General features: G+C 47.7%; 1 protein-coding gene across 1 annotated transcript in view; it reads left to right on the top strand.

The window, feature by feature from the left end:
• LOC119395576 (serine/arginine repetitive matrix protein 2) overlaps positions 1 to 26146 on the top strand; it is a gene marked incomplete in the record, with an annotated part of 233461 nt that overhangs the window by 89561 nt on the left and 117754 nt on the right. The window contains 2 exon segments of the mRNA XM_049416681.1: positions 18123 to 18194; positions 18540 to 18627. Coding sequence (XP_049272638.1) covers positions 18123 to 18194; positions 18540 to 18627 — 160 coding nt within the window.

The raw sequence follows: 26146 nt of genomic DNA, 5'->3' as shown, positions 1-26146 counted from the left end.
TCGTTAATTCGAAGGCCTCGGGACCGAGAAAAATATCCCAATTAAGCGGGATTCCCAATTATCCGAAACAACGCGAAATCAAAGAAATCAGCCAGAAAACGTGATGTACGGAAGTCACACCTCTATTGTGGCAAGTCAGCCTACTTGGAGAAAAATTCCTCCATACGTGACTGACGCGTTCGGTAGTTCCCAGCACTGAAAGTCATATTTTCCAGCCTGTCAATGAGGCGCAGCATCTCAGCCTCGCCGCCGTTGCACTCGACGAAGCTGCGCACAACACTCAAGGCATCGATGACATCCGCCAAAGGGGGTGCTCGGGAGGGCTCGTCATCGCTGTCAACATTAGAGGCCGAATCGGTCGATCTCGCAGCTATCTCGCTGTCGATGTCGGCGTAACACGTCTGCACTGTGCACTCGACGTTTGCGTACTCGGAGAATCCGATTGGAGTGCACTCCTCGTCCGCGTGCAAAGCCTCATATCGAGCGCAGAGAGTCTCCCCTTCTTCATCAAACGGGCAAGTGACAGCGGTGACAGCAAACTCAGCGGAGGTTGCCTCTTCTTTCACAAAACCGGCGTGCTCAAAACACCGTCGAATAACGGTGGCCTCCAGCTGCCTCCATGCGTGAACAATGAGGCAAATACCACCGAGGAGGTCAATGTTATACTCCTTTCCGTTGTCATAGCAAAGGAGCATTCGCTTCAACAGATTGTAGCGATATATTTTCCTGGTATGGTGTATGACGCCCTGGTCCATCGGCTGCAATAGCGACGTCGTGTTCGGGGGTAGAAAGACCAGCCTGATTGCCTGCAGGTTCTGAATGTCGCCGTGAGCTGGGCAATTATCGACGACGAACAAAACGCTGCGCCCTGCGGCCGCAAACTTGCGGTCAAGGTGCCGCACGTATTCTTCAAAGAGTGCAGCCGTCATCCAAGCTTTCTTGTTGTTTTTATAGATCAGGTCATCCTTGGATGGCAGTCGTGCATTTTTGAAACAACGAGGCTTTTCTGTCTTCCCAATAACAAGTAGTGGCAGCTTGTGCTCACCGCACATGCTTGCACCAAACAAAACAGTGATTCTATCTTTGTTCTGTTTCCGCCCCTTAATGTCTGCCTCCTTCAAAGCGAACGTCTTCGTAGGCAACATTTTGTAGAACAGAGCAGCTTCATCAAGGTTGTAAACATCTGCTGCTTCGTACTTGGCGAGTAGTGGAGCCAAGGTGTGCTGCTTCCAGCCGTCGACAACAGACTGATCCGCGCTGCCACTCTCGCCACAAACAGTCACGAATGTCAGGTTGTTGCGCTCCTTAAATCGGCAAAACCATCCATTGCTGCATTTAAACTCAGAATGTCCAAGTTGCAGCGCCAGCTGGTTGGCCTTCTCACGCAATATGGTCCCATTCACAGGAAGGTGTGCTGCGTTGGCTTTCTGCAGCCGGTCGATCAGAGCTGCTTCAACGTCGGCGTACGTAGGCGGGCGTACTCGTGTACGCTTTGACGAGTGCGTCTTGCTGTAAGCATCAAGAATTTTCTCCTTATTCTTGATGATGTTGCACAGCGTTGACAGAGGCACGTGGTGCTTTTCGGCGAGAGCCGTTTTCGACGCCGTCGACTTGCTGGCCTCTTCAATTAAGCACACCTTTTCGTGCAGGGACAAGCTCTTGTACTTCGGCATCTTCCTTCCAAGCACACCTCAATCAACTAATTCACAGGGAAGACACTCAAGCGGAGACAGGAGACAAATGGAGCAGTCGCACCGAATCGCACAATGCTCGCCAGCCGACATCCAAATGGCACAAAGACTCCACAAAACATTCACTTCGCTAGAGTGGCTAACATCGCTGTTGAGATGATGATGATCATGATCGCAACCGCACGCATCGCCGCCTGGCAATTGCTAAAACATGGCGTCTACGACGTATTTCCGGTAAAAAAAAACATGGCCTTCGAGATCCGTACATCAAAAAAAAAAATGCATGTTTTAGTTACAGCCTCCGAGATTCGCAACACCCTTTGCATATCTTGGAAGTCGCGGCCAAGTGTGCCAATTAACCGGGAAGTCGCAGACTGGCCGCACCAATTATCCGGTTAAATTGACATGTAAAAATTTGGGACCGCGCAAATAATACAAATTATCCGGGATTCCCAATTAACCGAGTACAAATTACCGAGGTTTTACTATACGTTATAAGCGGTCTATGCTGTATTTATTTCACTGAATTTGAAGCCACATCTTCCGCCTCGGTTGGCAGCAAAGCTGGGTTGCAGTTGTTGGCCTCTGAGTAACTCTTTTACCTAGCGTTGTAAGCGCCTTGAAGCACATCTTTGGCGTTGCCTCTATGGCGTTATGTGGCTTGGCAGGAACATATAAACGACAATAGCACTGCACGGTGTGGTGTTCGTCAATTGGTTTTACTTAAGTTATTCGTTGCGTTTACCGCCAACTCCCGGCGGGCACGGTCCTCACTATATACTCTTAGCCGTACGCGCCAAACATCACTGCGGGTTCGAGCACTGCGAGCTTCACGCAAGGTGCCGCGTCCTCGTTCGTCTCGCGCTGTGCACTGTTCGCACTGCTGCGCGTGAGAACTCGGCCCGTCACCGCAAAGGGACGGCGAGCCGTCGCGCTCAGCGAGGGAGACCCTAGGCGACACTCTCCAAATGAGTGGTTTATTGCTGGGATTTTAGTACAAAGAGGTCAATAATTCGATACAGCCAATCGTACGTAACATAATTACAGGACACCAATTAGCTAATACAAGTTACAAAATATGTCGATTAGTGGCCGCAAATGGCACACCTATAAAACAAACAAACAAAGAAACAGGTTTGGAGAGCCAACCTACCCTTCGGCCAGCGCTCCCGCGATCTCGCACCCCAGAGCAGAAGAAACGGAATACACATACGGACACTTGAAAGAAACATACAGTGCACAATCGCGAGGCACTGCCTCGCGATTGTGCACCGTATGACAAGGCATACACTGCCTTGTCAAGCTCTACGTGGGCTGGCTGGGTCGTCTTCTTGCGTTGAGCAGATGTGCCCGACGCTAGTGCCTTTGAAATACTCGCTTCGGACTTCAGTATCGTCGACAGCGAACTTGGCGAGGTACCGTACTCTTCCGCGATGAGTCCCTTTTTCCGTCTGGCTGCTGCCGCGGCGATGATTTCTGCCTTTTGCTCGAGCGAAAGAAACTTCTGTTTCTTGCTCTGTGGCGCCGCCATAGGCCCTGGCAACCATAGACGAGATCGAGAAAAAAAAGCACGGGTCGTAGCTGACGAAGCGAAGCGTGCAGGACCAGCGAGCTAACTGGGCGAGGACTAACGCTGCTGGGTTCGCTTGGTCGGCTTGGTGCTCGCCCACTAAACACGTGTAAAAAAAGGCACACGCAAAGATGGCCGAGCCAGCAGCCAATATCCAACATAGGGATTCGGCTAGGCTTCGGTCGGCCAAGCCCGCTGGCTGTCAGAGAATGTTGCGCAGCATCGTTGGCATCGTCATCAAGCACCAACGATGGCGTCCCCCATGGCTATGGTAGATACCCCTGGCTTTGCAGCATTCGGCGGATTACATGCGGCTTTGGTGCATTTGCGACCGTTTTAGCTGTCAGAAAACGAGGAGAATGTTTAATGTAGAATCTGAATGCGAGTCAGCTGATAGGAATTCTCCGTTAGAAACAACTCGGGGAAAAAAACAAAGTGGACAAATGCACAGGACAACCGCTGTCATGTGTACCTTTTTTGCGCGCCGTTTTTTACCATGAGAAATGTTGCTACTATATAATTTACATTGTTAGAACTTATTAAAATTACTTAGAGTGGTTCAGTCCGAGTCAGATCGAGTGACTTGTGTCCCGGTAAAATTTCGTTGAACCGGGAGAACAATAAAAAAGTGGTTCATTGTGGAGGGAGTTTTAATACATTGAGGCCTATGGGATGCGGGCGGGGAATCGAAAAACCTTCGTTGAAGCGGGATTTTCGTTGTAGCGGAGTTCGTTGTAGCGGAGTTTGACTGTACACAAAAGAACTATAGAATATAAAATAGCGAAACATATTCAAACAAACACACCATAAAAGCAATAGTTGGGCGTTCAAGAGGACCTAAACACCGCACGAAGGGCGAAGAATAGGAAAAGCCAAGGAAAGAGAGGTTGCCTGCAAGGAAGCCACTAGCCGAATGTGGAAATCCAAAGCCTGCCGGTATAACGACGAGAAGTGAATTAGAGGAGACATTGTCCGCTATCATACCATATTTACACGATTGTAAGTCGACTCGAATGTAGGTCGACCCCCCTAAAATCACACATCAAGAGAAAAATTAAAAATGCGAGAGCATTTCATTAAGGAAATTTATTTTCGATGTCGCTGAAGAAAACTATCTCGAATTCCGGTGTGCAAAGCTGGCTTCACGGCAGTGCTTCGAAGCTATGCAGAAAAGCTAGCTTTGCGGCACTATGCAGGGATTTTTAGAAAGTTAGAAAGTCGACCTTAGAATCGAAACTAGTTTTGATTGTAAGTCGACCCCCCAACTTCAGACTTCAAACTTTGATAAAATCGGTCTGCCTACAATCGTGTAAATACGGTAAGTCAAATTAATGTGCATAGCATCTGTACAGCCGGTCTCTGTCATTGTTTCTCTGTCTGATCAGTTCATTCATATAGTAAGCGTGGTCCTCACTAGCGCATTGACGTATGACCTCGACACTAGTGGATAATCCTCCCATGGACGCACACTGCCCATTCGCGACACCGACCGAAATGGACGTCCACAACGTGCTGTCTACGAAATGGACAGACGTGGAGGTGACGGCGATAGACGAACATTCAAACTATGCCGCGCCAAATCCCAGAGCGAATTAACCTTAATGTAAGCATTACCACTCTCAAGACAGGCCAATAAAATATAACAAATGCAGTGGTGCAACACCTCGTACCTCTGCGCCGGGGTTTACCCATCTGTTTACACGCCTCGGTCGCCGAAAGCGGTAAAAGAGGTGGCATGCAAACTTGGGCCGAGCTCTTCTGGACCATGCGAACTGAACCCTTCCCTCCTACCCTTTGGGCCAGCAGCGCCCGACGCTGCTTCGAACCCCACACACTCGTTGCAATACCAGCAATGTTACAGCGTCGCACCCGTGCAATACCAGCACGTCCCGGCGCATCACCTCCCGGAGGCCGTCGCATCACCAGTGACAAACGAAGAAACTGTTTACAAATATATACAACTGGGTCACTCCACGGTTTGTTCGCAGCTCTTCGGGCCACTACAAAAAACAAAAAGAAATAGACAAATCCAGAGCCCAGATGGGGATGGTTTGTCTTGTGGCCGGCTTTTCATCAGGACGGCCTTCGCGTCATCGTCACGGGGTTGCAGAGATGCGTCCCCTTCTGCGCACGCAACGGGGGGGTGCCTGAGGCGCTCGCCTGTTCGCAGACCGGGCTCGTTTTATGACCCGTCTTTGTCCGCTTGGCGGTTGTTTCGCCATTCTCGCCCTTTTGCTGGCATGTGCCGAAATCGTGACCAGCAGCAACACGGGGCGCGAAATAGTGCGTCAACTATTACAGAATTAGGCTAGAAACGCGTAGGGGCTCAGAGAAAATTCATTAGACTCACCGAATCGCTGAATCAAAGGCAGAGCGGGGGGTCAGTCTCACCGGAACGGCATGACGAAGGTCTCAGGTTATCCAACGAACTCCCGCCACCAAAAATGAATGTTGTATCTCGGCGGAAACTTTCAGCACTCCTTTCCTCGTCCGCGCTTCGCAACAGAAGCTTTGAAGTGAGTGCCCAATACTTCTTGAAAAGTGGCACTTGCCTCTTTCCGTACCACGTTACCTCAACAGAGACCAGGCCTAGGGTAATTTACGCTCGAACGATGACAATGCAGGCAACTCTCAAGAAAGCGGCGGGTGGATGAAAAGAGAGAGATGAAGAAAGAGACACGAATGTACACAGACGCACTGAACTTGACGCGACAACCCCAGTCTGTGTAAAAGCTCGGTTTTTCAGCGACCAGAGGCTGATTAGGCCCCTGTCCCCACGTTAGGTGCCAAATATAGGGGTTACTTTGTAACAAACAGATCCGCGCGTGCGACACTGTCCCGTCTTTGGATCGCACCACGCACTAGAGGAGTGTAGTTACTCGCTACTAGCGCTACGCAGCAGCCCTAACAGTCAGAGCTGGACCCCTAACTCGTGGTTCGTGTTGAGTCGCGACCACGGCGGGTTTCAGGCCAGTGGTAACAGAGACGAGTTCTTTGCCTGACACAGTTTGTTGTGCCAAGAGCACCAGCAATGCAACAAAATATAAGGTAGGAACAAAGCGGCGGAAAAGTTCCGCACGACAACGTCAAAACAACAAAATGGGAAGCACACGAGATTGAGAGTGGTAAGGCTCGTACTCCACTCGTGGCTTCGCAGTCCGGCCCTGAGGCCATATGTCACCTCACAATAGACCGGGCGTTGCGCAGGGGGTGATGGCGGCTGGGTGGCTCCCGACTCGATCGAGCTGTGGTGTGGTCGTCACCGCTGCTCGAGTTGAAAGACGAGGAGCTCCCCAAGAAAGCGGCGCGCATTCCTTGGGCTCTGGAGAGGAGCCTCTCCAGAAAAAGGCAAGGAGGTAAAACGGGGCATCTCGACTTCGGCCAGGGAGCAGGGCGCAAAGGGCTGCGGGAGCGGCACAATGCCCTCTCCCATGCAACCCCCCTCGCCACTGCACGTGCAAACGTAGCACGCAGCCGAGGTGCCGCCGCGTTGAAGACAATGGGTTGCGTGTGCAACCCCACATCCCCCCTCCTTAACTGAACCCTTTAGCCAAAAAGAGGATCGCCATCACCTGGGGCTTAAGAGGGGGCTAGCAGCTCCCCTTTTTAATTTATTGCCTCAGTTCCGTGGGCTTAATGCTTCGTTTAAGAACAAACAATTGGAACAGCACAGTGGTGGCTTTTGTTGCGGTCTCCGTGGCCACCACACTGCTTGAATAGCAAGTAGCCGACATCTAATACCACACCCACTTCATTGTCATAACAAGGTTAGATATATTCTTACGAATGCTCTTGCGCTCAGTTTATCTCACTCGCGAATGAAATATCGACATATTGGTCTCGCAGAATCGCATAACTTTTTGCATATTTAAGGCGTACCGTTGTATAAGGCGCACCAGCAAAAATATCTGAAGAAAGGTGCATCTTATACACCGGAAAATACTGTCAAACATTTCGGTTGGTGGGTCCAACGTTTATAGATACTTTTCAATTTCCGAACTCCCCGCTTGGCCTACAGGGAGCAGGCGGCAGGCTGCAGTTCCTGCCACCGCGGCGCTGCAGTCGAACTTTGCGCCAAGCAAACGAGGGTTCTCTGCCACAGCTAGGCGCGGTGTGCGGCGTTTACACGACGGTTTCAGGTGAACAAAGAGCCCTGCAGCGCAACTTCTTGTTTTAGGCACGAGGAGTATAACGTCGGGCCTAGATACGTAAGCTATGTCTTTCCGGTACCCCATTAAAAACTGTAGCTCGCGTAAGCGTGGTGCTAGGCGTGCACTTGTCGATTAAAGAGCCGTTTCGCTGCCCTGTAATTTCTTGTTTCAGATACTAGCAGCAAAATTTGGAGCTCAGTTGTATGAGCTACGTCTCAACGAAGCCTCGGTAAAAGCTGCGATTCGTCTGTTTCCTGCTGGTAGTTATTTAAAAGCCGTTTTCCTGAGTCTTAGCATGGAATCTTCGACGCTGTGCACATAAACTTTGCGCAGCGATAAGCACCTCAGCGTGCCGTGCCCTAAAGCAAGTTGAAATTGAGCTTTTGTTGTACGGTTAGACCTAAGACCCTCGTTGAAAATCCCACTGAAACGACGTGATTTCTCTCTTCAGATCACATATACCAGTGCACTTTCTTCTTTTCAAGTGTTCAGATTTCTGGATGTCTGTCAGTAGATAATATATAGGATCATTGAAACAGAAAATGCAAATTTCGTGGAAAGAAATAGGAAAACATCAATATATTGACACAAGAACACTTGCCATGATCACACACTTGTTCACAAGTATAGTGGCATTAACTTATGAAAAGAAATATGTATCTTTATAAGCAGACTTGTCCCGAGCATTTGAATATCATACAAGCTTAGACTTTTTTCTTTCTCTCTGTGCTTAGATGGCACTGCCATTGTCTTGACACTTTTGTCTTGCAAAGAAATGCATCCTAGTTACAGTGTAGACGTGAATCAACTCTGCAGTAAATTCACTGCAGTGTTGTTGGCAACCAACAAAGCTGGTGCCTTCTTGGTAAGTGTATCCAAGACTCTCCAAAAGAAGTCACCAAAGGAATCATTTTTTGAGTTGATGTACTCCACACTCCTCACCACTGTGTCGGAACGGAACGAAAACCAGAAACGAAAAAAAAAAACGATATTTTTGACCGAAACGAAAACATAACCAAAACTTTATATATTATTTCGTTCCGGAGTGAAACCGAAATTTTTTCAATCGTTTTTCGGTTCACGAAAAAAAACATGGTTGATCCCTCCGTCATAGGAATCGGAATACCACGAAAGTAAAGCGTGCCCTTACAGAAGTAATTGAATTTTTACTGTACATTGATATAAGAGAGTTTGCACAATGTATATTGATGCCTGGCAGCTAATGGCACTGTTTAACGTGTATGCCCCCACTTTGATGGTTGCTGGTGCATCTCCATCCCGACGACTAACGTTCATGTTAAATGGTTAAACAAACCCTTATGGTAGCTGTAGTAGTTAACGGTGAAAGCGTAATTAGAGAACGAGGTGTGATAGCCAGAAGAGCGTCGCATATTGGACGCAGAACTTGGTCGCCATCCCGTGGCATGTTAAAATGTGATTGAACACCGCGGCCGGATTAGAGGGAAACGCAAAGTGCATCGTGCCGCCCCGGTAGCCCGGCTGCAATTTTTCTTGGGGTGAGCGCGTGAGCGGGGAACACGGTGTTACAGCCAGGTGAGGCAGGCACGCGTTGCAGAGCTATTTTTGGTTTGAATTAGAGCAATGCTATGAGCGAGGCCAACGTTTTTACGACACTTGGGCTGAGGTTCGCCACCTCGCGGTGTGTTAAGGCATTGACGAAATTGAACTTCTATTGAAAACGCGCCGAATGGGACGGACACGTAAGGCGTTGCAGGTGATAATCACGGAGGCCACAGTAATGACGAATTACTTTACCTTACCACTCCCAGAGGGCAACGCTACCCTGCCGACCGGGAGAGTGGTAGATATAAAAGGCGCGTTTGTAAAGCCTCTAGAGTCTGACCGTGGGGCAGTGGATAGCGTGCCAGGCATCTGTTGTTGCGGACCGAGCAATCGTGGGTTCGATGCCCGTTGACGGAATCTTTTCTTCTTTGCCATCTGATCGTGTAAATTCTTTCAACGTCATTTCCATGACGGAAATATGTCACTGAAGTCTTGGTGGACCCCGGCATAAAACACTTTCGTGTTAAAATTCGCAATCCGGAACAACTGAGCTCGTGCAATGTGAGCATATCTCAGTACAGTATTGGCGCATACCTCAGGCAGGAATTCCAAAGCAAAGATTTGTTGAAATTGTGCGAAAAACGAAAACAGTGGCAACCAGATATGTTTATACAGTAGAACCCCGCTGATACGTTTTTGAAGGGACCGTAGGAAATAAACGTAAGAGACGGGAAACGTAAGAGCCGAAAAACAGGAAAAACGGCAAAATATTTAGTGGTACAGAATTTCATTTCAATTCTTACGAGTAGCACGAAAATTGGCGCGCTCAGCCGCGATCTAGTCGATGGATAGAAACGCGGAGCTTAGGACGGCCTCATCAACAGAAATGTAATCAACGTATGTGATTTTTTTAACACCAACAGCTGTAGGCATGAAAGAACTAAGCACACGCAATCACGACCGGCGCGGCGAGTCCGACCGCGAACCGCACGCACGACCACGCGAGCTCCAACCAGCTCGAACTCCTCCCGTTCTCCGACAAATAACGATGATGATGAGTCTACGCCAACGCGATGGCAGAAGTGAATGCCAATCTCGAAGGCCTTGCTTTCGCAAGCAGTTACGTCATTCACGCCATGTTTGTGCAATACAAATCTCAGAGGCTATGCTTTTGTCAATAGTAAATGCCAATCTCGAAGGCCTTGCTTTCGCGAGCAGTTACGTCATAGACGCCATCTTTGCAATTTGAATCTCGAAGGCCATGCTTTTGTTTGCATCAATTGAAAGATTCTGTTGCTTGCGCCTCTCATGCGGCTAATATTACGGTCAAACGAGGCCAAACTGCGTGAAAATGCACCATGGCCACTCTCTTTGGTAGTCACTCGGTCGGCTCCGAGCGCACTTCGCGACGTATCATACGGGAACGGTCCGACAGTTACGACGTAACAGCGGGGTTCCCAATACATTGTATCCTATGGGAGCTATGCCGGGACCGGCGGAAAACGACGTAACAGCCGGGAAAACGCAGCAGTGAGGAACGTAACAGCGGGGTTCTACTGTATTAACGCAAGTGCGCCCTCCACTACGGCGTCCCGCATAATCATATCGTGGTTTTGGGACGTTAAACTCCAGATATTATTATTATTATTAACACAAGGGGACTTTTGCGCGCCTGTCACACAGGCCAAAGTGGAGAGGGCATTGTCGGCGCTGAAGCTTGTTACAGCGAAATTTTTTATGAGATAACAGCTGATTTTGGCGCTATAGTTGTCCGCCGCCGCGGGTGTCCATGATCGCTATCGCGTGAAATAAGAAAAAAAAATTAAATGAGAAACAAATTTTTAGGGTCGGATGCGATTTTAACCCGCGCCCTCTGCATGGCAGTCGGGTCTTCCACGAGAGGGCCACGGTGGTGCTTGTAACTACTTCGCAAAAACACTCCACACAGGCGTCATGTCAGGCAAGGAATCGTGTTAACATATGTAATATAGTGTGGCAGAAGAGTAAAATAACCAGTCATCACACAATGCTAATAGCGCAAAGTGTGTGGTTTAATGCTTCCAACCAGTGTTGCGGAGTTGCCACTCCAGAATTGAAATGACTCCGAAATCATTCCACATTTTCGCGACCCCGGAATGGAATGGGGACAACGCTTGGAGGAATGCAATGGGAATGGAATTAAGCGCCTTCTGCACGCAATGGAACGGGAATGGAATTACGTCTTTTTCCAAAAATAGAGCGCGTTTTCGTCTACATGTTGTTTTTCAAACTTCAAACATTAGTAAGTCAGGGCCTCGAATTTAACAATAAAGCAGTATTTTTAAAATGGCTTGGCTGATTACAAGCACGGTACATTCATAAGCAACGCGCCTACTACAAACCGAGGCATAAGTTAGTGTACAAAAAAATGCATTATCCCAGCACATACTGAAGCACAACCCCTGCGCGTTGGTTCCCATTGATACCCCCACACGAAAGTGGCGAATATCTATGCACAGCCTGATCTTTATCTCACGAGCAGTTCAGTACCTGACACACGTAAATAGCCTTTACGTCAAGGAAGACATTGCATACGTGCCGACAGGCGAGCACAGAAAGTTATCCTCACCCCATCCATGCTTGCGAGGCGCACTTGACAAGCGTGAGTGCTGACGAGCAGTGCGGCCCAGTGTTCCGTATTCGATGCAAAGGCACAATGTGCCCGAGCGGTGCACTGTTCCAACTAATACCAGCAGATCTAGAGGGTTTTGTTCTCCATTAAACAAATCTTAGCTTCCTCCATATTCACGAGCGCTTCAGACGCGTGGCAAAACTGCTTAGTCTTCTTGAATACTACTTTTGTCAGTGTAAAAATACGCTATGTCGTCATTTTAGCATTAGCACATTTAAGCTTAAACATTACTACTAAAACATCACCATTCGTTCAAATATGGTGACCATGCAAATACTATAGGTAGCGGAAGAACTGCCCCTATGGGTATTACAGTTAACTGCCGGTTTTTCGGACGCCTGATTTTCCGGACATGCTCGAAAATTCGGATGCTTTCGCGGCCCTGTCACCAGCCCCATAGATGTCAATGTATAAGAACGTCCGAAATTTCGTACGCTGAAACTCTTCAGCGTCCGATTTTTCGGACTTTCTGCCCAAATTGCAGGTCTGAAAGGCAATAATTGAAGCCCCCCACCTCTGCCGTGTCTATCATCTCGTAGGTTCGAACCAGCGCTTCCGCAAGTCGATCTTTTTGCGACAGTAGCAGAGTCCGAAAGTCAGCTTTGCCACAATGCCGAAGTGGTATGGGCTGAAGCTGACCAGAAATTCTAAGGGGCCGCTATCACGGTTCTGTGCGGCGATGTCTTTACGGATAAGCAGCGGAAATGCACGGAGGCATGATGGCAGCAGGTGGCAAACGCACCAGCACGGCTTAATCACTGACAACCCTTACGATAAGCATCTTCAGTTAACTGCTCGGTAGTGCATGTGGCCCAGCGCAGTTGCATGCATACTGCACACATTTAATACGCGGGAACCCAAACGCGCCGCGCCGCCTTTCATGCTGCCTTTTTGTGAGAGACCGCTAAGTGCGCCGCACAGACGTGTTGCCTTCATGAATGAAACGAGCTCGCCATTGCCGCGCCTGTGTGCGGTCAGGAACAGAGTGGGCATCATGAACACTTTCATGACAAATGCATGCGTACGATACAGCAGCAGTACAGTGACAGCGTCACCTTAGTTGACGATGTGCTGCACACAACTAGAAACAATCGGCTTCACACGGCAGCAAATTGCACATCGGCGGAGATTCGGCGATGTGTGCGCACGCGCATCGGGGAAAGCTGGACGAGACGTTTGCTCTTCCGCAACAGTCCTTGTGTTCCGCGCCATCGTTTCTAAACGTTCCATGCGAGAGAGCCGTAACCTATCCCGCGCTTTGCTGGTATCAGCGGCGCTCATCACGAGACGCAAATTTGCAAGTAAGTGGCAGTTGGCATAGTTAGGCGGGGTTGGCGGCAGGTACCGAATGTATTTGCGAGAGCCTGGGCACCCACCAAAATGCCTGATAAGTGTACTGGGAGGCATTAAAGCTATTTTGGACATGGTTGGGGTGATTTGACCGCTTGAGCAGAATAAAAAAGCATGAATTTGTTTTTTCGGGCTGCCCGATTTTTCGGACAATTTCGCGGTCCCTAGGGAGTCCGAAAAATCGGACGTTGACTGTATTTTCATGCACTCGATTGTTTATTTGTTGTCCCGTGTGTCCAAACCTGCATATGTATAAATTAATTATAAATTCCTTTTCTGGGTGCTACAATTGGTCACAGAGGCACGTCAGTCACCCAGGACTCTCGTTGATTGTGTGGGAGAGTGATTTGAATTTGTTTATCAAATATCAGTCCTGCTGTTCGTGCTCCCGTGTGTTCTGAAAGTCGGGTTGTAAAAGTATAACGCTTATGTGCTCCAAAGAGTGACCAGGCAGATTAATGTGTTTGGAGAACGGCAAATTAGGGAGGCCTTTCATGAGTGTCCTTTAATTGTTGAAACGCAAACTGAACACGGTTTCTGTCTGTCCAGTATATTCCCGTTTGCACAATTCACAGTGAAATTTGTATACCACATTGGCCGAGTCACAATTAAGGTCTTCCTTAATTTTATACGCAAAGTCTGAATAGGAGGCTTTGACTGTATTTTTCGTCACCACGTGTGTGCACACCCTGCAACGAGGTTTCCGCGTGGTCTACAGCACTAATGGTGATTTGTGCATTTTTGCCCTTACCAGCAAGTAAGTCTCAGTCAGGTTTTTATTTCTGCAGTAAACCACCTTGGGCAGGGTTTGAAAAATGGCAGAGAGTCGACTACTCTGTTTAAGTATGTTGAAGTGGCGGCTTAGCACAGAGGCGGAGTACACAAGGATTAGATTTGCCCCTGTCGTGCTGCCTTTATTTCAGTCCTTTTCTTCTTGGTCCGAAGAGCGAGCATGCTCAATGATTTTTTTCTGGGTACTTTTGATACAAGAAGGCTGCTCTCAATTCCTGTGCGTGGGTGTCAAATTATGCCATTCCAGAGCCAATTCTTCTGTGTCTGTGGGCTTGAGAGTAGGGGACACCTGTCTTGCACTGATGGGGGTAACTACTGCAGAAATGCAGATACTGTTGGTTGTTGGTGCCACTGACCGATACAGTGACATCCAGAAAATGAACACTCTCCTGCGAGTGTGTGTGCATAAATGTTATCGAAGGGTGCAGGGAGTTGAAATCAGAAATGAATTTTGAAAGGTTGTGCAATTCAGTTCAGTTTATTTTTCCTTAAAGGCTCCATTGATAGGGGTGTTACATAAGGGGTGATGTACATCATGCAATGGATAGTTCAATGAAACACCAATGGAACTTTGGAAAAAGAAGGGAAAACAATAATGTTAATATGCTGTGCAAACGAGAACATGCGCTAAATAAGGAATTTGCACAAGAAAGGTTAATTAATTTTGCCACAATAGAAGAGACAACAGCATGTGGCAACTGGAATGCAATAACTACAGTAAATCTTGCACACAAAAAAACGACTGTACAAATAAATACAACAAACTAATAAACGCTGTAGAAATAAATACGTGCATTTAGTGATGAGTTCATACAATCTCTGACTATGAAGAACTGCTCGAAAAACTTGGACAAGTAAGACAAGCCTAAGCGCAGACTAGGAACCGGAAGTTTATTGAAGAAACATAGTTATAAAGAATGGATACAAAAACCACGTGAGCGATTAGAGGTTGGCAGTTAGATAATCTATCTCTAGTTTGTGCAACGTAACCAATGGCCTGGCAATGCACATGTTTCCATACTTGTGAATAAATTTGTGTTTCTTCAATAAACTGCCAGTTGCTAGTCTGCACTTGTGCGTGTGTCTTCTTGTCCCAGTTTATTTTCGCGCAGTCCTTCTACGTTATATTACTAGTTGCATAGGCTCTTTTTCGTGTTTTAACCTGCCCTTTTCTAACCCTGCTGTTTTGGTGGCACGTGTGCCGAGCTAGAACTGCCTCGTGGCATTTGAGGGTGGGGCTTGCCGTGAAGACGTCCAGAGGTTGTGCAGTTGGTTTGAACCGTAGCCAGGCCATGCCAAACGCATATGCAAGTCGGAGTGGTGGAGACAAGCGAGGCTATATGAAGACTGTCTTCGGAGCCACGGCGGTGTCGTGGCACGTAGCTGTAACTCGCCAGCTTACTGCAGTTGGTTTGCCACAAGGTTCCACATTACGGAATTTCTTTGGAACACTTTACGGCCCACGCTTCCGAAAAAGAAGAAAGCTCAAGGAGCTTGTGCCAAAGTATAGTATACTTGGATAGTATCGTCTTGCCGGAACCCCATCTGAAGCAAGACTTTGATTTGGGCGAGTTGGTACATGCTTAGCTGGGGTAAACAGCGCAGTAAAGGACGAGGACGCAGGAACACAGTAGACTGGGCGAGCGCTCGTCCAGTCTACTGTGTTCCTGCGTCCTTGTCCTTTACTGCGCTGTTTTTCCCCAGCTAAGCCCATCTGAAGACTTTAGGATTGGGTCCTAAATTTTTCTTTGAGCCAACCCTTGGGCATCCAGAAATTTTTGCTGTGGCACGTTCTATCACTGGAAGGATACCTGAAGATGAAAGGGGAAGGTGCGTTGCTGAAGGAGCAAGGGTTGTGACTGCGCTCAATGAAAGGTGGGGAAGGAAGTGCAAGGTACTTTCTCTGGTGGACTGCATGACTTCCAGTGGCATCAGGCCTTTGGTTGCCGGCGGGGAGCTTCATTGTCCCGCATGAGAGCACCTTTTCTGAGAAAGGGATGGATGCTGTGGAGAAGAACCTCAAGAGGGTTGGGGAAAAACATGAAGAAGAAAGCCATCTTTCTACTGGAACAGCTGTGCGAGGTGAGGTAGGAAATTTACTGAGCCTTTTCTTCACTGTTAAGACCCATAAAGAGGGTAACCCCTTTAGGGTAAGTGTATCAGAGTGAGGAACTTGGCAGTGCCTGGCTTCCTGCAAAAGCACCTCTCTTCTCTGTGCATTCGAGATCCCTTCCGCGTGAAGAACTCGGATGAAGTCGTCCAGTTCCTGAGGACAGGAACCCTCGGACCCATGTCTGTGTTTAGCATAGATGTGGAGGATCTTTTCTACTCGTTGGAGCATGACATCTTGATGAAAAGTGTGAGAGACTGCGTACAGGAAGACAATGACGAACAAAGGTTCCAGAACGACTGTGGCGTCTCTGTAGCGGCCTTCTTGGAGCTGTTGTCGGTGTATTTAAGCTCGACTCTGGTTGAATGGAAAGGTGGAGTGTAAAGGCAGAAATCGGGGGTATGTATTGGCTCCCGGGTTGCGCCTATACTGAGTGAGGTATGCATAAGTAGGATTGATCGTGACCTGGAAGTGGGCTTGGGATGTGTAGCACTTAAGATAATGCGTTATGTGGATGGCTTTCTTGTCTTCGTTGAGAAGAACAGTTGCATGATTTCTAGGGTAAATGTGCTCAAAATCTTCTTAGAAAAGGGGCGAGGTTTGAAATTCACTTTTGAGGTCCCTAAAGAAGACTGTATTCAGTTTTTGGATTTGAAAATCATGATTGGGCAGGAGCACACATGTTGCTTGCCTCGGTCAGTTAAGCCCATTCTTGATTTTCACGCTTGTCACTCCAAGCTGTAGTTGTACACGACTATAGTGAGGAATGGTATCGCCACATCCTGATTAAAATTTGCATTGCGCAAGTCTTGCCCGCATCAAATGTCGGAGGCTTTTGATGACGAGCTCAACAGGCTAAGGCTATCAAATTTTCCCAAAGGAAATTTGGCCTCTCTTAATGAAAGGTTATTGATTAAACTTAAGCAGGAAGGAAAGGCTGTTGGCAACATGGTGGCTAGGGATAAAAATATGCCCATTACCTGCATTCCATATCTCCATGCGTTCTCTCACCGTATGAAAAAGGTGGGAAACCGTCTGGGTGTTAAGGTGGCCTTTCCGTCTAGGAATACGTTGGGTCGCGTTTGCGCAGTAGTGGATAAAGGTAAAGAAGTGGAGTGAATGTGAAGCTAACTACCGGGAGGGGTTGGTTGAATGGGGAAAGCCTTGTTTTGCGGAAAGTGCTATATCGGCCAAACCGGGAGGTGTTTGAATAATCGTTCAATGGATCACAGGGCATCACTGAAGGCTCAGGCTTCATCAAATTTGTGCTTGCATTGTAAAACTTGCAGATGTAACCCGTTGCTGCGTCAAACCAAGGTGCTCTCCGGCATAAAGATAGGACAGCGCAAAAAGTAGTTGAGGCGTTTGTTTTTATTGACAAGTACGGCAACATATACGTTGCCAGGCTATCGGTTATGTTGCACAAACTTGTAGTCAGTCCTGTTAAGTACAACCATGGCGCCACCCTTATTGGCCAGCTTGAGAATGATACTCTGGCTGTCACTTAAGCTGCGCAAAGCCTCCCGTTACTCCCTGGACAGATTGTTGCGAATGGGTTGGTGTTTCTGACATTCCTTGATTATGTCCCTTTATATTGGTGAAATGAAGTGTAGACAATGTGCAGTTTTCAGTTTCTAAGAGCCAGCTCGTGATCTTGAAAGGCGGCTTTAACCAATTTCCTGTTTAAAGGCAACCTTGATTTTTATTGTCTTGAAAGTAGAGAAACTGAATACAATAAAACAGTGTGTATATATATATATATATATTCGAAATAATCTTCAGTATATATATATATATATATATATATATATATATATATATATATATATATATACACTGAAGAATATTTTGAATATGGCTATCAATGCATGCCCATCAAAAATTACATTAGTATTTTATTTCACAAGAAAAAAATAATCGTAAGTGCCATAAAATTGCATTTGTGCAAAATGGTTACAACACAAAGAATTCAAGCCAGGAAGCATGAGTTCTTCAGATTGTGTTGCATTGTAACCATTTTTTGCAATAATGAAGCAACCAGCCCAACAACATGTCTTGAAAACTGCACTTGTTTTGGCATTGGAGAATTGTCTGCAACTTTTATACAACAGAAGATAAAACGTAATTCTTTCTGAAAACAGTTCCAGAAATATTTAAAGAAAAAGCTCTATCTTTTTTAGAAAAGCATTTACATATGTTGTGACTTTATTGTTGTGTGTCAGTTCTGCCTTGTCTCGCCATCATATTTTTTGCTTTGGTGCAGCACTTCAAGGGTCATCAAGCCAAGGTTGAAGAATTGGCCAGGCGAGGAAAGCCAAAGCCAGGCACAGATGGTGTAAGTTCTGCGCTCTCTGAATAACTTCCCGACTGGTGCTTCGCCATGTGCTCTGAGGCCATTGCTGTTTTCCCTTACGAATACAAGTTGCCTCAATGGATCCATTCCTGATAGAGGCCATGTATCGTCTCAGTTTGCTCAGATAAAATATTGCAGCCTCGTTAATGAAACAACTTTTATACGCTTCAAAATATTAGAGTAGTGGGGTAGAGGAATTGACTGTAGCTTATGTTTCGCTTGGTTACTTGGAACATTTTCACCAAATATGTAGCAGTCTAGAGAAGGTTCACTGGGAGAGATTTGCAAAATATTGGAACTGCATACAAGTACTGTTGTGGTTTGTAGGCTGGAGGTGCTGCCAGGGGTTCCAAGGATGCGGGCAGATGTACACATTCTGGCGCCTCAAGCCCAACCAAGCAGACCAGCCGAAAAGGTGAGCTTATGAAACACCGATTCTTAGGGTGACATTGTCTGAGCTCTTACGTGCAAGCTCTGAAAACTCAAGAGTGCTGACTGAAACATTGGCGCCACATTATACTGTACGGGGCAAAAACACTTTGCAATTTTATCCTGAGACGATACAATGTACTCTGGCAAGATCCAGGTACAAGATATTGCCACAATTATTGTATCCAGTACGATGCTTTCCATGTGTATCTTAAATGGAGGCTGAACAGAAATAGCAATAAATGATGAAAACATATAAATTTGACTCTGAAAATGGGACTGTTCCAATAAACAGAGTCTATTTCACATATTTTTGAACAGATGGCTTTAGAGGATTGTGAGCATGCGGCGACTGCACGCCAGTGTGCAGTCGTGACGTCAAGCGTGTAGGGTGCACGCTTTCTAGTCCGGCCACTCTCCCCCTTCCACAAAGAGAGGTGTCCCACCCATTCGTACTGGTTCTAGGAACTATAGAGGAAGCAGAGCTGGCTGGCATTTCCGGGGACATCACCTCTCCTGGTTCACGACGTGGCCGGTAGATGCGGCAGTTTGTGAAAAAAGCATCGAGTTCATGATCTTCCTCTAGTTTCTTTCAGAAAGAAAGGTGGTGTTAACTAATTTCATCACCCAAGCTTTCAGTTCGGCTGAAAATCTCGGCAGCAAAAGTTTTGTTCAAAATCTTTAAGGGGACATACTATACTTGAAAAATGCAAGTTTTATCGAAAAGTACGGATTTTCTGTTTTTACTTGTTTTATTATGTTCCGTTTCTATACTTTCACGACAGTAAAAAAGGTTGCATTTAAACAGGAAATGGGTTGAAGCTGCATTTCGAGATCGCGAGCTGGCTCCTACAAACTCAAAACTGCACATTGTCCAGGAATGCAACAGCTGCGCCAATTGCGCCAATTTGATACAATTCCTTATTTTTTGCGCCAAGCTGAGCCAAAACTGTGCAATTTGTTAAAATTGCGCCAAAATGCCCGACCAGCTTAAAATTTTCTCAGTTGCGCAAATTTGAGCGAGAAATGGAGGCCGCGTTGGTCATCTGCAGTGTGGGCATCATCATCCAATACAGACTCTAACCCTAACCCCTCGCGAAAGGAAAAAAGAAAGGTCAGTTCCACCGCAAGGACGAGGCAATGAATGTTATAGCAACAAATTGTAATGTTATACGAAGTGACGCTGGCAGCAACCTCTTTTGTATCCGATCTCACGTAACTACAAAACGTTGGTGTAAGGGAATACGGCCGCTCCAGGGAAAGACGCTCTTTCTGCACAGTGTCTTCTCATTGAGAATGCAGCACGTAGCAGGATATACGAGCCGCCCGTTGATGGCTGCTGAGATAGTGCGCGCGCCAGCGGCCTTAGAATCAAAGTTCAAAGTTGCTACTTGAGCAACAGCCACCCCCCCCCCCCCCCGCCCCCTCTCGCGTCTTTTCATGCTTGTTCAAGACGGGCGGGGCGTTTGCTCTATGCTTCAATGGCAGGCTTCCCGAGCGGAGTGGTGTTACCGCATGTGCCCTCCGAGCGACGGAGGTGGGCTGGCTCGTTTGATATCTGCTTCAGCCGAGTTCGTCGCACGCACTCACACGCTTTTACCCACGGTAGAACATACTATGCACAGGGATATGTTATCAATTTGGACTTTATACGGGAGATGACGGCAAAAACTCGTCGAGAGTGTCCATATAGTTGCTATCGCAGTAGAAAAGGACAGTAGTTCTCAAATTTCCTGATGCTTGTTTTATTGCGTGCAGAACATTTTTAAGCCACTTTTGCCACAATACATTGGTGTCCTACGGAAAAGCATTCTGAGATTTAGAAGGGGCTGTTTGGTAATAGCTGTCAGGGACACGGCACATTTTGTTCCTTAATTACTCATTCGTGCACGCGCCGTGTATTTACGAGTACTAGTATGATCGCTGACGTCTAAAAAATTATTGGCAATCATTTGGAGCTGCTGTGTATGGCATTCCTGCGGCCTTGAGGAACAATAGACAAAAGCATATGCCAGTTTTCTTTTTTCGCTACCCCCACTTGCTTCTGCTTTACAAATCTCCCAAATTTCCAGGTTGCCAGGTTCGCAGGTCCACATTAGCATTTGCAGGGCCTGTCGAATTATTTTACAGGTCCTGCAAATGCTAATGTGGACTTAGTCATTGTTTGCACTGACTTAGTCATTGTTTGCACTGACTTAGTCATTGCTCACACTGATTTAGTCATTGTTCACACTATGGGATGGCTCAACACACTGCTTTTATTGAAATAGCAGTGCTCACGTGCACTGTGCATGAACTAGCTGTTGTTGAATTGTTTTTACGTATTTTTGCTTTCTTTTCTAAAAGTAAGCCTTCTTTGTTATACTGCTCCAAATTTGGGATTTCGGGCTAAAAAATTCAGGTTTTTTTCGCAACCTGCTCCAAATTTGGATTTTTGTGCTCTAAAAGCAACATTTTGCTGCTCCAAAAATAATTGTTATAAGCGGGTTGAGAAAAAAAAGACAAGAGAGATCAAAACATTTTATTTGCATGCAAGTAAGGTAGTGCAACTAGTATGTACTTGTTTGCAGAAAAGCCATAGTCTGTCAGCTTGTGGCGCACATCTTTCTCAAGAGCATCTAGGTGCTCCATGTAGCTGAGTGGGAGGTCCTTCGCGAAAACAAAGTCCCGGAGGGACTGTGTCACCTGTTGGGCCTCCTGCGATGACAGCACCTGGGTAGGCTGCTCGACCGTGTCGTCAGAGTCGTCACTCTCACCGCTGGCCGCAGCATGTATATGCGCAACGATCGCCTCATCACTGAGGCACTCTGACATTTCCACGTCTGCACGAAGAAAGTCGTTCAGACCCGACGCATCTTCGTTAAGCACCGGCAACCACTCCGGCACCCCTTTGTTGTCGGGCGCTTCGCATGCCTCTGGTGGCATCGCTTCCTCCTTGCGAAATCGTCAAACGAAGCCCGCCTGCCTGAAACAGTTTTGCGCGCCATGGAGGCGCGGACTCCACACCATGCTCTGAAGATAAATTGCACGGCCATCAGCAGTGTTATCTTCAGGTCTGGTTCCTGGCCACCCTGTGCGGCGTTGCCCACATTCGGCAGAAACCTCTCCAGGACGCGGCGGCGATACAGCAACTTGAAGTTAACGATCACGCCGATATCCATGGGCTGCAATCCTGCTGTGGTGTTTGGCGGAAGGAAGAACACTCCCTCGCTTGTCGTGTCCGCCGGCATAGAATGGTGTGCACTGCAATTGTCTAGGGCAAGTGCCACCGTCCTGTTTTGCCGCTCTATGTGCTCGTTCAACCACTTTTGAAACAGTGCCCACATCATCCACGCTTTCCCATTGTGGTGGTACTGCGCCGGGATTCTTGCAGCGCGGGTTTGACTTGGCAATCACGAAAGCCAGACACTTGTCGCTGCCGTCCATGTTGCTGCACCAGAAGACGGGCAGCTTACTGTTCCTCCCACCCTTGCACGGGTCTCCCTTGACAGCATGACTCTTCGAGGTGAGTTGTAGACATCATGGTGAACATACTTTTCAGAGATGCTTGGCAGCGTCTCACCTTCCCAACGGCGTTTTGCCTCCATGTCGAGTGATGCTGCCTCGCCCGTGATGGCCTTGTACACGATCTTGTGCCTCCCCTTAAATTGTTGTATCCAGCTGCCACCTGGCTCAAAGTCGGTCTCGTGAAGTATGTAGGGGAACTGCTTTGCCATCGCGGCCAGAATTGGCCCACTGATGGGCATGCTCACGAGCGCCCAAGAACCATTCGAACAAGGTGTCTTCTTTGTGGGCGCCCTGTCAAAGTCTTGCGGTTCCCACTGTCCGTGCCATTGAACCCACTCTCAGTCAGCTTGGTAGCGAAGTGGATGATTGTTGAGACTGTGACAGTCCGTACTTGACCGTGAGGACAGGCACTTTTTGACTGTCACTGTGATCCTTTAAAAGGCTCTTCTTCACTTCCAGTGTGATTTCCTTGTGCTTTCTTTTCTGTTGCAACAGCGTGCAACCTTGTCAAGTGTCATAGCTGTGGCCGGGATTGGAGTAACGGCAACCAGGGTAACGAGATAACTGTTTATTAGTACATGCTACGCAATCGCCATAATGGCAGTGATGGCTGTGCCGATCTGCGGTTCTTCCCGCCAATCCGTCCGCTTCACTTCGTTGCCGCTTGGGGCGCTGCTATCGGAGGTGCCCACGACACCCCCCTTTCTTAAAGGATTGAGTCCTACAAGTCCAGGCGGTCTGGTTTCCTGCAAACACGCCCACTCCTTGTGGAGCTCACCCCTCGCAGAGGTTGCAGGTGCCTTGCCATGCGTCTTGCAGGCCCTCTGTCAGTTTGCACAATGTAGGCCCTTGGTTTCGGCGCTGACTGTGTCACCATGCCATGTGATGCAGCTCCAGTGAAGATGCGTACAGCTGTGCCGGGTGATAAGCGTCCTCGGCCCTGTGCCTTGTGCCGGGTGTCGTATGTTGCTTTTACTTGCACTCTATAGGCTTCGTTCTTTTTCTGAACTCACTGTCATCCCACTTTGGGGCTAGCATTCTCGGAGTGGTTGGTATTGTGGTGTTTAGGCGACGGCCCATTAGTAGTTCTCCCGGTGAAAACCCTTCCACGCCAGGTGAGGCTCTGTAGGCAAGCAGGGATTCGTTTATGTTCGAGGTCTTCCTCAGAAGCTGCTTTGCTGTCTGCACGGCTCTCTCAGCCATACCGTTGCTCTGCGCATAGTAAGAGCTTGAGGTCATGTGTGTGGCTCCCCAGCGCTGCACCAGTTCCTTCAATTCCACAGAAGTGAACTGCAGGCCATTGTCTGTGCGTATTGTCGTCGGAACACCAAATCGTGCAAATATTGGTTCCAGGACTTGGGCGATGTCTTTTGTAGTTGTTCTCTTCAGCTGCTCCAGCTCGATAAATCGGGAATAGTAATCCATTACCACGACATACTCCTTCCCCTCCAGTATGAAGAGATCGATGCCGGCAGTTTCCCAAGGGTGGGCGGGCAATGGAGTTAGAAGCAGGGGCTCGGTTCCTGGCTTTCTGTGCTCCTGACAGGTTGGACATCTGTCCACGAAGCCTTTGATATGCTTCCCTATGCTTGGCCACCATACACTTTCTCTTGCCCTTGCTCGACACCTTGTTGTGCCCAAGTGGCCTGAATGGAGTTTTTCGAGAACTTCGACCCTCATGTCTGGTGGGATGATTATTCTGTCACCTTTGAAGAGCAGACCGTCAACGAGTGAAATTTCACTCGCCACCTTGACATAGCATTTCAGGTCAGGGGACAGCCCATGCACCCTTGGCCAAGACGTTGTGCAGAAAGTGGCTACCTTGGAGAGTGTTTTGTCTGTCTGGATGCTAGTTCTGATTCTGTTGAGCAGGTGATTTGAAGCAGGGAGGTGTTCAAGCACCAACTCTTTGAACTCGTGCACCGCAGCCTCGAGTTTTCTCTCATCTTCGTCGGCTGGCTCTTTTAAGGGGGGACACGGGTCTTAGAAGGCCGAAAATCGCAAAAAAATCGACTTTTTGAAGCTGACATTTTCGGAATCTGTATCTATTTTTGCACAAATCTGCTAAGTTTCTGGCTTCTATTTTCATTATTTCCGCTGTAAAATCAATTTGTAACACCAATATGAGGTGTGTCTGAGCGCAAATTGACACTAAAATCGCGCTCTTTCCGCGCAGAACCGCTGCCGGTACACACGGCCTATCGTGGCCATCTTGATCTCGTTTGGAAGAGCCGTTCTTCATCTTCAATTTCCCGCCACCGCTGGCTCGCCTTGCTCATTGGTTTTCTAGCAAAAACGCGTCATCGAGAAGTACAAGCGCGCGATTCTATTGGCTGCTTGGGGCATGTGACAAAATCTAGGCATACGATTGGCCAAGCGGCGTTTCCGGCGTCTGCTTCACCGCCGAGACGCGCGTGAGCGTGCGCCATTTTGTCTTGGTATTGTCGACTGCCTACAGCTATGGGTCGTGTCATCAAGAAGTTCCGCACCAAACACAAATATGGAAAGCGGGTGAAACATAACTACGCCCGGGCATAGTTATGTTTTTCAAAGAGGCTGATTGCCGAGGGCACCACAATGAGAATGCGAAGTGACTCGGCAGCCTTGTTGTACTGTTTGCATTCACTTCCTTGTTTGTTCGCCCATGATGGCATGCGGGTCCGAAAAGCATGGCCTTCGAGATGCACAACCTCGTGACGTATTTTTGGTGTTTTCGGTTTTAAAACGCACATCTCAGAGGATACGCTTTTTTTCACATTTCCTGCCAAAGCAGTGGCTGCCTCAGCTGCCTTCTACAAAGCCGCAAGCGCCATCGCTATCACCAACGTGTCGACGGTGGAGAAATGTTTATTTGTGCAGCGTTGTCTCTTGCGGCATGTAGACTAGGGTACTTCTTGCTTCGTTCTTGATAAATCGTCATTAGGGAGTCGAACTAAACATTGTCCCGCTCGTAGCGATAAAAATGATGACCGGTGCTTGGAGCGATGTCAAGCAAAGCACCGTTGTGCACCGTTTCCTTGCGGGCCTTGGTGCCATGTGACGACTTTTGGGTGCATCATGACCGCCGACTACGGCATACGGTACGCCAGTGAATTTTGCGACTTATTATGTTTCCGGGCGCCATATCGGACGGGAGCACAGTGAACGACTTTATCGATGCAGATAATGACGTAGCTGTTTCTGACTGCATCGCTGCCGATATCGTAGCTGACGTTGCCGGTGCTGCGGAAATGGACCCGTGCAGTACAGAGCTAGCATCGATGTTCAGCGTTGATCACCGCTGTTGTGGCCGAAGGTGTTGAATTTGCTTATTTGGAAAGCTTCAGTGATATTGACAATGACTTGATGAACTCACAGCGCGCAAGAAGCAAGACAAGTTTGGGGACTATTTTCGTGCGAAATAAAGTGCGGCAACTTGCAAAAGAACAAGTTGTCGCCTTATTCTTTAGATATGTGAGCGAATTGTCATGTTCGCACTTTTTACGATTTCCGTAAACTGTATCAAGGCCTGCAGCGCTTTAATTTAAGCCTTAAATACGCATATTTTGTATTTCGAATTCTCGATATATCGAACTATTTCGCGATCCCCTTCGAGTTCGATATATCCAGGATAGACTGTAGTTTGTGTTATGTACACATGGTTTATTCATGAGTAACAGCAAGATAAATTCCAAGAAAGATTATACGTCTTTTAAAAATGATGCGTTGCAATAAGCATAGTTGACAGACATACAAAAATAAGTGCACGAAGTGGCGTCAAATGGGAACACAAAGTAGAAAAGTCACCTTTGATCCAGTCAGCATTGTCAAGTCACGCACACTTTTGAGGTGCCACTTGTTCTTCATAATCTGAGTCTGAACTCGTAAGTAACTCCTCGTATGATGGGCTGACATCCAATGGGTCAGATTCTGATTCAGCAGTCGAGCAGTGATTGGGAGAAATTGTCGCTCGACTCACTTGCAACCGAACAACCAGCTCGCACTTGCATAGCGCCAGC

Source organism: Rhipicephalus sanguineus, chromosome 6 (assembly GCF_013339695.2).
Source record: "Rhipicephalus sanguineus isolate Rsan-2018 chromosome 6, BIME_Rsan_1.4, whole genome shotgun sequence".
NCBI lineage: Eukaryota > Metazoa > Arthropoda > Arachnida > Ixodida > Ixodidae > Rhipicephalus > Rhipicephalus sanguineus.
This window is presented reverse-complemented; position numbering and strand designations above follow the sequence as displayed.